Raw genomic sequence first — 12520 nt, 5'->3', positions numbered from 1 at the left:
TTAGAGACAAGAACCTGTAAGAGTCTGGTTTAGAGACAAGAACCTGTAAGAGTCTGGTTTAGAGACAAGAACCTGGGAAGGTTCTATTCAGAGAACCTGGGACGTGTCTTTAGCCTCACCTTAAACTTCTGCTGCAGTTTCGTGGACTCAGCTCTCTGAGCCTCCAGCTGGTCCTGACATCTTCTCAGTTTATCCAGTAAATCTTGTTTCTGCTTGGAAAGCTTCTTGATTTTAGCCTACAGAAAAGAGCGAGTGAAAAACGATGCTCGTTTCCAACAGACCTGTGACAGAAACAGCGAGGAGCCTACCTGCAGAGTTTCAAGGTTCTGGTCGAACCCCTCCTGAGAACTCTTCTGTTTCTCCAAACAAGCCAACATCTCCTGCTGAGCCTTCTTCTTCACATCCTCTTCATCCAGCCTTTCCAGGACCAGTCTGCATTTCACATCATCAGCTTTCTCCACTTTAGTCTGAACAAGATCACAGAGAATGACTTAAAACTTAAGTTGAAAGAAATGACCTGAAATTACAGTAAAAATGGTGGCCATCTTAAAAACCAAGCTGGCTGACATCTAATGTAAGTTGTGACAACTCCAACATGTTCGTTGAGGCTGAAAATACAGAGTCTAATTGCCATTTCGAGCAAAACAAAAATGGTCTTTCTACTCGTGTATAAATGTTTGAACAGCATCTGGAAATTGAACCCAAGGATGAACCCGAATTGTGGAGGTCAACAGTTCTCTTTCTGATATCTGGGCTGATTTCTTTTGATTTTCCTACGATATCACACAATGGAGCAGTGTGTTTGAGGTGTGCGTTAAAATGTATCCATAGGTGTGCATCTAATTAACTCAAATGTTGTCAACTAATCAATCAAAAGCTCCCAAAGCCAAGACATTGTCATCTGGGCTTTAATAAGTTGTTTAAAAGGGAAATAAATCTTGGTGTAAGTAAATTTGTGACTAAATTAGGCTAGAATTCATTGGTGTGAATATGAATTTATTTATCAGGCTAAATGTAAGTTTTTATATTCACACTGGATTTTGGCACTTTCAGTACTTCATAGTTGTGTCACTATTCACCCTCCATATTTAAGGCTTGTAATTTAGCACATTTCGCCTTCCATAGATCCACTCTACAGGAATTTGACTTTTACTTTCATTTCTTCCTAAACGTCAAAAAGAAACACATTTCTTTTTTTTTCGGTACCAACCAGACCTTTGAGAGACTGTTCTTTTAGTTATGAAATTAGTTTTAAAGAACATTCCGTGTTTTAAATTTAACACCTTTCAGGAATAAAAAAACGGGGAAGAAAGCACAAACATGGCGTTTCCGCTTCACCAAAATACACTAACACAACTAACAAACATAAAATAATATGATCACATTTGGATGAAACGTCTCTATGAGTTTTCCTGAAGTGTCATCCTACCTTGAGCTCCTGCAGCTCTTCAAGAGCCTGTTTAAAACTCTGATCTTCCGCACCGCCGCTCATCTGACAACAAAACAGATTTACTGTCACCACAGTCCGTCAACACAAACACACTGACAAAAAAAACCCAAACGTCAGAAGCAAACTCGATCTTTTTTGTTTTGTTTTTTGTTTTATACCCCTAAATCAGCTGTACTGTCCTACCTTTAAAGCGTTTTATTTCTCCTGCGGAAGTCCAAACGAAAGAAGAAGAAAGCAAAGTTAGAAAACGTCGCAACAGTTCAGGCTACGGCGACCCGGAAGGCGCAAACGGAAAGTGAAACTTAAAGCGGCCGGGGAGGGACAGGTGTTGTGCCGAAAAGTGACGAGCCACCAGAAAGGGCTCACCTGCCGCGGGAGCGCGCGCAGCCTGTCTGTCGCTGTTTCTGCCGCTTTAGTTTAAAAACGAACAATATAAACACTAAAAGATGTATATGTATATGCTCAAGATAATAGGAAAGATGTTTTTTAGTTCAACTGTTATTTTTTTTTTCTCCAAAACGTGTGATGTTCTGTTTTGGAGGGGGTCGTCAGTTCAAGTGTTTGTAGTTTATCATAAATCTGCACTTTTCAGTTCCACATAGGATTATAGCCAAATAAATAAAGTTTTGGCTATTTGTTTGCACACATTGCTTATATTTGGAGCCCTACTGTGACCTAACTGTACTGTGATGAATCTAATAAATCACAGTTGCGTTGATTCTGTTGATTTTGTTATGTGTAATTTGTCTGTATTATTACCAATCACACAGTTTTTAATGTTTAAATACTTTTAGCGACAAGAATGTCCATACATTTGGATTTTCCAATATAACCCTAACAATGTGAGTGTTTACTAGTCCAGATGTGACCTCCATGACCCTTCCATAGGAGATGAATGGATGGATAAAGTTGATTAGCTGTGACAGCCATCTTGATTCAGATCGACTCCAACAGGTAATCAGTTATAGATGGACCACCAGTGATTGTTTTCTAAGAGTTTCAATGAAATTCGTCCAGTGGTTAATTAGATATTTTGCTAACAGACAGACAGTGTTGACTCCAAACAGTGAATGGTAAAATTTGAAACAAAGATCTTGCACAATTTCTTAGTGCTCAGAATATGTGTTTGTGTGTTGGGGATCAGTCACATCTACTGACACATTAAATTTTGGTCAATATCTGTAAAACTGATTCAATGTAGCCATTTTGTTTAAATGTCAGTTGGCTCTGGCAACCATCTTGCATATTTAACTAAAAATAATGATGCTACTGAAATACATCTTGTATGTAAAAATAGCATCAGTGCATTATGAAGACACTGGAGTTCATCTTTTTGTCTTGATGTAAATCATATGAAAATAAATTGTAAAAAAAGCCAGCTTGACGCTCTGGGACAGACGTGCTCCAGGAGCTGAGCTGTGACATCATCACGCCCAACGTGCCTGCGTAAGCGTGACTAGCATTAACAGGGCGATTGCGCATGCGTGGCTCACATCGGATGTTGAAGCTGACGGGACACAAACTGAGACGTTAAGAAACGTATTTTGGAGATGTTTTGGTTTCAGGGCTCCATTCCTGATGCCATCAGCTCTGCTAAACGGCGCAGTTTAATCTTTGTCGTTGTCATTGCAGGTAAGATTAGGATTATCTATTTATTTTGAGGTGTCAGACAGGTTTTAGCCGCTAAACACGAAGCTAAAGTGCTAGCTATCCCTAGGTATGATAGCTTTATTAGCCATTAGTCAGCTGTCACTGACAGTATCCTGTTGAAGAAATGTGACGCATACTTGAAGGAAACGAAACACAACATCATATAAAACTTCTTGCTGTACTAATATAACAGTTTATAAATATATTTATACACCTCTTTAGTCGCTTAGCTGTACTCTGCATTTTATAGATGTTTTTACAAATACGTGATGACATTCACCCTTTAACCAGCCGCAAACAGTACCCTACATGGGTTACAACCAATCACATGTAAAATGTTAGTTAAATTAATGTTTTTAAAACCAGGTAACCTATTATTCATCATTCTAATCCATTTAAGGGATTAGGTTTAACTAGTATTAGTGAATTAGCTTTTCATCCAATGCAGCTTTTTTTAAATCAAAGTTAATTTCCTCATCATGCAGCAAAGAATAAATGTCCCTGGTGATCTCTCTCAGGTGACGATGAGCAGTCAGCACAGCTGATGTCCAGCTGGGAGGATGACCGAGTCTCCGAGGAGGCACACAGATCTTGTGTCGCCATCAAAGTGGATGCCAAGAGGTACTAATGTGTGACACGTGCTGCGTACCATTCAGTATATAAGGTTGAAGTTTAGTCTTTATGTCTGAACATTGTGTAATTAAGCTCTAGTGTCCTCATACCCCTCGTTTAATATATACAGAGTTTTCCACAAGGCTGTAAAGTAGCGTCCAGTCACTGTTACTAATGTATTTTTTTTTACCTTTATACAACTACTCTGACATTATGTTGCTTTATTGATTATTGGCAGAAAATAAACTGTTGAGGTTGAGCCGTAAACCTTTATTTAACAACGCTTACACAAACATGCATCCTTCAGACCAGCAGTTACCAAACTTCTTAGCTTTCAACCCACAAAACAAAAAGCTGCATTAACCCCTGACCCCGACTGACTGTTGCTGGATGAAGCAAACAAACGTTGCTAAGAAGTCATTTAACAAAGGGTTTTGTAAACCCATTCTGTCACATTCATTTGGGACTATAATTTTTTATTTCTTTGTAATAGATGAGGTTAAATGTGCATGTGACAATAATTTCCAAAGTTAATTTGATTTCTGAAGATCTTCTCAAGATGTCCGACTTGGTGTTTCATGGCTCACATTGGGGTCCCAACCCCAACTTTGGGAACCGCTGCTCCTCTTCGTAAATAACTTAACAACAGCAGCAGCAGCAGCTGTATTTTCTCCTTTTTTCTGTGTACAGATGCTGCTGCTGCTGGTGGATCAACCACTTCAGTACAGGTTTATGCTAGGCTTTCCCTGGAGATGACTCAGTGCAACACTTTCACAAGAGATTAGGCTTGTGGACTGAGGATTGCTCCTTCTGTCTCTGTGTCTGAGGTTTTAAAATGATTCAGATCTAACCTCAAATGTACAGTGACACTTTGTCATTTATTATGCAAAATGGAAAAGCTGTGTGTAAAAGCCTAAATCCTGCAGCTTGTAGCTCCTCCTTTAGCAGCAAGAACTCTGTGGTGGTTTTCTTTAGGCCTTTATCAGTCTCTCACATGCTTGTGAATGAATTTTGGACCATTCCTCTGTACGGCATTGCTTCAGTTCATTGACCTTGTTAAGGACCTATCTCATCATTTCAGTCAGGTCGAGGTTCTGGACTCTGACTGGACCGATGCTGCACCTTGATGTTCTTCTTTTTGAGCCGTTCTGTTGTAGATTAGCTGCTGGGTTTGGGATCATTGTTCTGTTTTATGACCCAGTTTGGTCCAAGCTTCAGATGGACACATGGTCCCACATTTGACTCCTGAGTCCTTTGGTCTCCGGAGGCGTTCATGTCGACTCGATGACTGCAAGGAGCCCAAACCATCAGCCCTCCACCTCCGTGCTGACAGCTGCTATGAGGCGTTTGTGCTGATATGCTGAGTTTGGTTTTCTCCAAACACCTTGCCGTGCATTGTGGGTAATCATTTCTACTTTAGTCTCACTTGTCCAAAGGACGTTGTTCCAGAAGTCTTGTGGTTCCTTCAGAAGAATCTTTCCAAACCTGAGTGCTGCCATGTTCTCTTTTCTTTTCTTTTTTTCTAATTGTCCCTACGTGACCTTTAACCTTTAACCTGCTTCCTGAGGCCTGTCAAGTCGGAGATATGGAGCACTTGGGAGCAATGTGTGACGTTGGGATGAATTTTCTGGGACGTCCACCCTCGGTGGGATCGTCAGCCATCTTAAATGTTTTCCATTTGTGAATAATGCTTCTCTGTAAAATGATTGACTCCTAATAGTTTCGAAATGACCTTTAACCTTTCCCTGTCCCTTTTACTGTTACACATCATGCCAAATATATTCTTAATGACAGAAACATCTAAAAGCCGTCTCTCTACAAGGTTCTTCAAGGTGATCTACAAAGGTCTGTTATGGGTGTCAGTTTTCATATCAGGACACAGCTTCTAGTATTTTAAACTTAAAGAGTGACGCTGGTGGAAAGGGCAGGGGAGGGGGTCTGTCTCTCTTGAACCTTTGTGAGTTCATGTTAAGTAATCAGAAAATATTTACCTCAAAGCATGTAAGGCTGCTGGTGAGGGAGAAGTTAGGGGTTTAAAAACTCTGAATTCTTCGTAGTTTGGTGCAGATAAAATCACCTTTTTGATTCAAAATCCAGTTCTAAGATGATTTTTAAACCAAATCCTAGTCATTTTTATTTGAGGTATTGTAAAAATAAATAAATATATTGTGATATGACCTTTTTTTTTGTTGTTGTTTTGATATATGAATGACAAGACTCCTTTGAAAATTATGGAATTGGATTTTTGAATTTTCCAAGTCTGGGTAAGTAATGTAAAAAGAAAAGAAAAGGGGAAAAAAATACAAAGCCTGAGAAAAACTGATCAAAAAGTATTCTGTCTTGGCAAAATACTTTTGTGAATATTTTCTCAAAGTTTGATGCATAATGATAAATAAAATATATTTAATGTTAGGGAAACGCTTCCCAAATCCAATTTTTAGCATACAGATAACAGAACATCTTAAATGTACAAACAATAAAAGTTTTCATGTTATAATTGCTTTCATGCTCCAGTTTTTAGTTCTATCAGGCAATGAAATGTAACGTACTGGTCATTATAGTTCTTTAACAGAAATTAGACGGCAGGTCAGAGCCTGAAATCAGAACCAGACAAGAAAACTGCAATTGGTGCATTTTTTTTAATGTGCTTAATTTTATTCTTATTTGTTTTCTTCTCATAGTGACACGTGCGTGCAGTTCTCCCAGATCTGTATCCTTTCTTCTTCTAAATGTTGTTTAATTTGTTAAATGTCTAGTAATTCGTATTTGTCGTTTCATGTGTACCAAAATGAAAGGAACGTGTTTGTCCGGTCCAGATGATGTGATGAAGTGGTCCTTTCTGTCAGATATGAGCAGATGAGACGTGATGCGGATGATGAAATGACTCTGTAAATAAAATGTTCCTTAACTGAGCTGTACCTGTTGAAAGACCCCGTGGTCTGCATCCCCTCCAGCTTCTTTATTGGAGACAATGGGATTCCTCTGGAGGTCATAGCGGGATCTGTGTCTCCTGATGAGCTGCTGAAGAGAATCAACAAAGTTCAGCAGGTAATTTCACTTTGTAAACAGGACTGTGTTCATCTCCAAACACTGTATAAAAAGGCACAACCTTTTTCCTCTCTGTCTGGCATTAAGTCAAATTACAGCTTTCCTGTTTTAGGTCCGTTAGGATCCCCAAAATTATTTCGATTTGCTAAATGTTCAAATAATAAGAGAGAATTAATAGTAAAGATTAAAGAAAAGAATTTTAAAAATCTTTGAAACGTTCAAGTCACTAGTTTAAATACACTGAGATTACTATTCTTAAATGATATGAAAGCCCAGATGATGATGTCATGGCTCTGGGAGCTTTTGATTGGTTAGTTGACAACATTTGAGTTAATTGGAGGCACACCTCAAACGCTCTGCTTCTTTGTGGGACATCATGGGGAAAATCAAAAGAAATCAGCCAAGATATCAGGAAGAGAACTGTTGACCTCCACAACTCTGGTTCATCCTTGGGTTCAATTTCCAGATGCTGAAGATGAATTTCTTCAAACTTTTATACACGAGTATAAACACCACGGGAACGTCCTGCCATCATTCCACTCAGGAAGTAGACAGGTTCTTTGTTCCTGAGATTAACATGTGTTGGTGTGAAATGTGTGAATCAACCCCAAAACAAAAGCAAAAGATCTTGTGAAGATGCTGCTGAAGCTGGTCAGAGAGTCTTTATCCACACAGAAACCAGTCCTGAACCAACATGGACTGAAAGGCCACTCACAGAGGAAGAAACCATTAATCCCAAAGCAACATAAAAAAGACAGATTACAGTTTACGAATGCATACAGGGGTAAATATTTTAATATTTAGAGATGTCTCCTTTGGTCTGATGAAACTAAAGTTAAACTGTTTGGCCACAATGAGCATTGTTACATTTGGTGAAGCATGTGAATGGCAGTATCATGTTGTGGGGTGTTTTGCACAACTTATGTCGAAATACTGAAGCAATATCTCAAGACATCAGCCTGGAAGTTAAAGATCGAGCACGAATGGGTCTTCAAATGGACATTGACCCTCAGCATTCTGCCAAATTAGTTACATAGTGACTGAAAGACAACAAAGTCAGTGTTTTGGAGTGGCCGTCACAAAGCTCTGCTCTCAAACTTGTAGAAATGTTGTGGGCAGAGCTGAAAAAATGTGTGCGAACAAAGCGGCCTACAAACCTGACTCAGTTCCACCAGTTCTGTCAGGAGGAATGGGACAAAATTCCAGCAAACTATTGGGAGAAGCTTGTAGAAGGAAACCAAAACATCTGACCCAACTTTTACAGTTTAAAGGCAATGATACCAAATAGTTCTGTGTTTGAGCTCTTATCATTCGGTCATTTAACAAAGATAAATCATTTTGGGAATCCTAAAACAGCAAAGGTTTAGTCTGATTTAATGTCAGACAGGGAGGATAAAATGGTTCTGCATCTGAAGTTACTGAATGGAAACCATTTTTTTTGTCCTAATTTTCTACTTGTTTTTCTGACAGATGCACATTCAGGAACTTGGCAGTGCCGGAACAGTAACACAACCCAGTGCTCCTGTGCAGACCACCCCACCTGCTACAGTACCAGCCTCAGCCTCGACTCCAGAAGGTCCTGTTGGGTCCGAATCAGCAGCCAGTGAGCCTGGAGCCGAACCACAGCTTGGAAAAGGTGGGCATACCTGGATAGCTAATATTGATCCGTAAAATTCCAAGCTTGACTTTGAAATATGCGCATTTTCCTGTTTGCTAAACAGTTTTTCTGTTAGTCTTGGGGGGAGGTTGATTTGGTAACAACCGAGGTCATGTCTGACCCGAGTTGATTCAGTGTGGCAGCAACTTTACAGCTGCAACTTCAAGGTTCAACGCAAAGGCAAAGCTCAGGAGGTTATGAGCTGAACAAAAGGAAAACATCTCCAAGTTCTGCAAAACGGTGGTGCAGTCTGGTCTGTCTGCAGGTTCAGACAGACTGCACCATGAACACTGAGGACAGAGTCTCTGAGTTGTTCGGGATGACTCAGACCTGATTCTGCTCATGTTTCCACTCAGGTGTAGGTTTTATACACGGGAACAACTACATGTAGCCACACAATGATCAGTATTGATGTAATATTGTGTAGATGTGTTACAGGAGTGGGGCTGATGTTGTAGTAACAGGGATTTTTGTGTTGTTTTTTCCACTAAAGAGACGAGGGCTCATTGTTAAGCTGGTTCTTGGCTGTTTTTTCTTTTCCAATAAAAAGTTACAAACCAGTATGGTTTTCCACAGTCAGAGGGCCAGCTTGCAGCCACATCATTAAGCGTCTCTGCTGGTAAATGATTGATCCTCTTTCTGTTGTCTCTGTAGAGGATCAAAGTGCAGAGCAACACTTTATCTTCTCAGATCGCAGTGCTTGTGTCATCGTTGCTGCAAACGCATGTCTCAGTGGCCGCTTTTCCATCGTGCAGTCTCAGCCCGACTCGGTTCTGCACCGTCTGGGTACTTCTCCGTATTAACTGGGTGCCGCCTCGATGCGGGCGGGTCCTCGTAGCGCGGTCGCCCGAAACATAACACCAACGAGTACACCAGTGATATAAAATCATAAAACACTAACCATTCTCAGTCGTGGTTACTTATGCAGTCACTTATTTTACATTCCATATTTTTTATTTAATTATTAATTAAGTATTACTCTGAAGAAGTTCAATTTTACTTTTCACACTGAAGTTTTTTTTTATTATTATTTTTTGTATAAAAAGACAATTTATATTGACCACAACTGATTTATGACACCAATAAAAGCATAAGTCATACTTTTTATGGGCACTGAGTTAGTGGCTTGAATTTATTTAACTTCAAAACTGATTTTTTTTTTTTTCCTGTAGTTTATCTTTTGCTTTATTTTGGCAAAGTGTCAAATTGTAAGCAAAGTCATTTATTATTATTTTGTTGGTGTTTTTCCATTTAGGATTTGTCTCGAGTACTGTGGAAGATGGCAGGCCCTCAAACACTCAGCCTCCTGCAGCATCTTCAGCTCAGGCTGCTGAGGAGAACCTGGATTCTAAGGTAGAAAGGTAAGGACAATTTTCACTTGTGTTTAATTCTCTATAACAAAGACAGGATCTCTGACAGTCAGAGTTCATCACTATGAGAAAACTGATATTTCTCTGAGATTAAGTCACAAACAGTCCGCCTACTTTTACCTACAAAACAAACCTAGATGTTCGTTTAGTTTCAAGTTAAAACGTTGTCATCAGCAGCTTCAAAAACTGTGATCTTCAGTTGTAACCTTATTTACTCTTATATACAAAAGTTTGATAAAGTACTGAAAACTTTTGAGTTTTGCTACAGTGTCCAGTTTTGACATTTGTAAAAACACTAATATTGTCTTTCATTAAACATCATTCGGAGCTTCAAAAATGCAGTTTATTATCATATTTTCTGCACTATAGGCACAGGATTATAAGGCACACTGTCAATGAATGGTCCATTTTCAAACTTTTGTCATATATAAGGCGCACCTTCGTGCACCTCCCAATTTTTGTAACTTCACGCGGACCGCGCTCCGTTCAAAATGGATGATTTTGGTGCTCTAGCGGAGCTGGTTCACCTCTATCAGCATTTATATGATCCCTCTATGAGAGATAATCAAACGGTTCAAAAGTCACGGAAGAATACTGCACCGACGTAAGCGTCAAGTATAAACGCCTGCGCGACTATAACTGAGCCTTAATGCTGCAAGCGGTGCAGCTTTGTAGTTTACCAACGTCGTGCTAAAACATTACGACTTCTTACATATATAAGGTGCTCTGGATAATAAGGCGCACTGTCGTTTTTTGAGAAAATTGAAGGCTTTTAAGTATGCCTTATAGTCCGGAAAATACGGTACATAAAAACTGTAAAGTACTCTAGCTGCCCCTTCACCTCTCCGGTCATTCTCATTGTAAAATCTGTTTGCTTGTCGTCAGATTGACTAAGAAATTGGAAGAGAAACGGGAGCAAAGGAAGAAAGGAGAAGAGGAGGTAAGGAGATGTTTTCTAAAAAGTTTTGCAGAACTAAAAAAAGAAAAAGAAAAATTTACCATCTGAACTTTGCAGCCTTTTTTTAAAAATCTTTTTTAATTATTTTTTTGTCATTCCTGTGACACTGACACACTGCGTCATGGTTCCTTTAACTTTTCCGCCTCGTTCGTTTTCGCGTTCCCTCCTTCAGAATGAAATCAGAAAAGAAATGGAGCGCAGGAAGATGGGGAAGAACGTTCAAGATTTCAAGAGGAAACAGGAAGAGGACAACAACAAGCGGATCCTGGAGGAGAGGAACAGAGAAAAAGCCGAGGAGAAGGCTGCCAGGGAGCGTGTCAGGCAGCAGATCGCCATGGTAACCTGGTCTTTTTGTCTCCTTAAATGTAAAAAAAAAAATGGAAAAAAAAAATTCAGTTTGAACCTTGTGGTTGGTATCTGTCCCTTAGCAATGAGACACATCACCAAATGTTCTTTCTTCTCATCTGAGACTAAAATATCTCTAAAACGATCTGTGTACATGCCGAGTTAACAATCTACAGAACGTGTTCACACAGCTCCACGCTGCCTGGAGGTATAATTAAAGAAAAACATGAGGATTTCTATCCTCATACATTTGATCTTATTTCCGACATACCTCGATTACACACAGTATGTGTATTTCTTGGCTTTCAGTTCTTTCTGCCTTCATGTGCTCACTCATTCACCTGTTCACCCTCACAGGCTAAAACAGCACTAATGATTTGAATCAGAAAAAAGAAATTAATAATTCAGTGGTTTTCTTAGGTCCTGTTTACACAAGACCGATCTCTTGAAATATTTGTGGGTTTTTTGAGGCAAATAAACAAGACAAAAACAAAACACATTTACATGGATACAGCTGTGCTCAGTGAATCTGCTGTAGTTTCCATGCCAGGCAGGGTTGCCAGAAAAGAAATGATGAACTGTCATACTGTCACTTTAAAATGATTGTATTTTGAGCCAAACTATCATATGTGCTGAGTGAGGTGTGCTTTTTCAGAGGGGGGAGATTGTAAGATTAGCTGTGTTGTGATTGGTGAACATGTGCACAGAAAAGGAGGGACTTGACTATGTTATAAAATTGTAATTATTGTATATCTGGCAACACTAATGCCAGGCTTTCAATGAGATGCACATGCAGTCTGGAGCATGGAAACAATCCCATTCAAAATGGTGAAACATGGATGTTTGTTTGGACTTACAGTGAGGTTGGGTTGCTCCTACGTGTTGAAAAGCATGAGCAACACAAACAGCACTCTGCTGTCTGCTGTTGTTGATCTACTCGTGCATGTGCAGAACAGCTATTGACTGCAGCCATCTGTGGTGCGCATTTGTGATTTCACACCACTGCCGAGGGTCGCCGGAAAATCTCCACTCTGAGACCTGGGTTCAGAAAGCTTCAGTTCCTGATTAAACAAGCGCTGCTGTCGTGTACACGAATGTCTGAACTGCAGCAGAAAATCTACTACTTCACTCAAAAACAGCGTTGTGTAAACGGCCCCTTAATGTCCTAAAGTCTCAGACCTGAAAACAAGATTCTGGTTTAAACAGAAAAACTTTTACTGCAGTAATTTGCTGAGTGTAAAAACAACTCGAATGTTATTTATTATTATCGTTATTTTACTTTATATTATTTAAATTCAAAAAAAGTTAAAAAACAAAAACAACTGGACTTCTATTCTGTAGTTGAAGACGTTTCGCTTCTCATCCGAGGAGCTTTCTCAATTCAGAAATAGAGAGTGTGGAGTTGAGCTTTTAAAGCTGAGATGTGATGT

General features: G+C 39.5%; 2 protein-coding genes across 4 annotated transcripts in view; one reads left to right on the top strand and one right to left on the bottom strand.

The window, feature by feature from the left end:
- nmi (N-myc (and STAT) interactor) overlaps positions 1 to 1748 on the bottom strand; it is an 8404-nt gene extending 6656 nt beyond the window's left edge. Inside the window, exons 1-4 of one of the 2 annotated variants that reach the window (XM_017421110.3) lie at positions 1634 to 1748; positions 1430 to 1492; positions 309 to 467; positions 120 to 236 (exon numbers count right to left, since the gene is read on the bottom strand). In XM_017421110.3, the coding sequence (XP_017276599.1) occupies positions 120 to 236; positions 309 to 467; positions 1430 to 1492 (339 nt within the window). In that variant the 5' untranslated portion in view covers positions 1634 to 1748. The remainder of the gene's footprint in view (positions 1 to 119; positions 237 to 308; positions 468 to 1429; positions 1493 to 1633) is intronic. The other variant, XM_025006957.2, reaches the window with a different exon arrangement.
- A 1183-nt stretch (positions 1749 to 2931) lies between these two features.
- ubxn4 (UBX domain protein 4) overlaps positions 2932 to 12520 on the top strand; it is a 16517-nt gene continuing 6928 nt past the window's right edge. For both annotated transcript variants that reach the window (XM_017421073.3, XM_017421072.3), the window contains exons 1-8: positions 2932 to 3082; positions 3619 to 3721; positions 6394 to 6422; positions 6642 to 6760; positions 8231 to 8396; positions 9673 to 9778; positions 10673 to 10727; positions 10918 to 11082. In XM_017421073.3, coding sequence (XP_017276562.1) covers positions 3001 to 3082; positions 3619 to 3721; positions 6394 to 6422; positions 6642 to 6760; positions 8231 to 8396; positions 9673 to 9778; positions 10673 to 10727; positions 10918 to 11082 — 825 coding nt within the window. In that variant the 5' untranslated portion in view covers positions 2932 to 3000. The remainder of the gene's footprint in view (positions 3083 to 3618; positions 3722 to 6393; positions 6423 to 6641; positions 6761 to 8230; positions 8397 to 9672; positions 9779 to 10672; positions 10728 to 10917; positions 11083 to 12520) is intronic.

This window comes from Kryptolebias marmoratus, linkage group LG6, assembly GCF_001649575.2.
Source record: "Kryptolebias marmoratus isolate JLee-2015 linkage group LG6, ASM164957v2, whole genome shotgun sequence".
Lineage (NCBI taxonomy): Eukaryota > Metazoa > Chordata > Actinopteri > Cyprinodontiformes > Rivulidae > Kryptolebias > Kryptolebias marmoratus.
The sequence above is the reverse complement of the archived record's forward strand: the minus strand, read 5'-3'. Positions and strand labels throughout refer to the sequence as shown.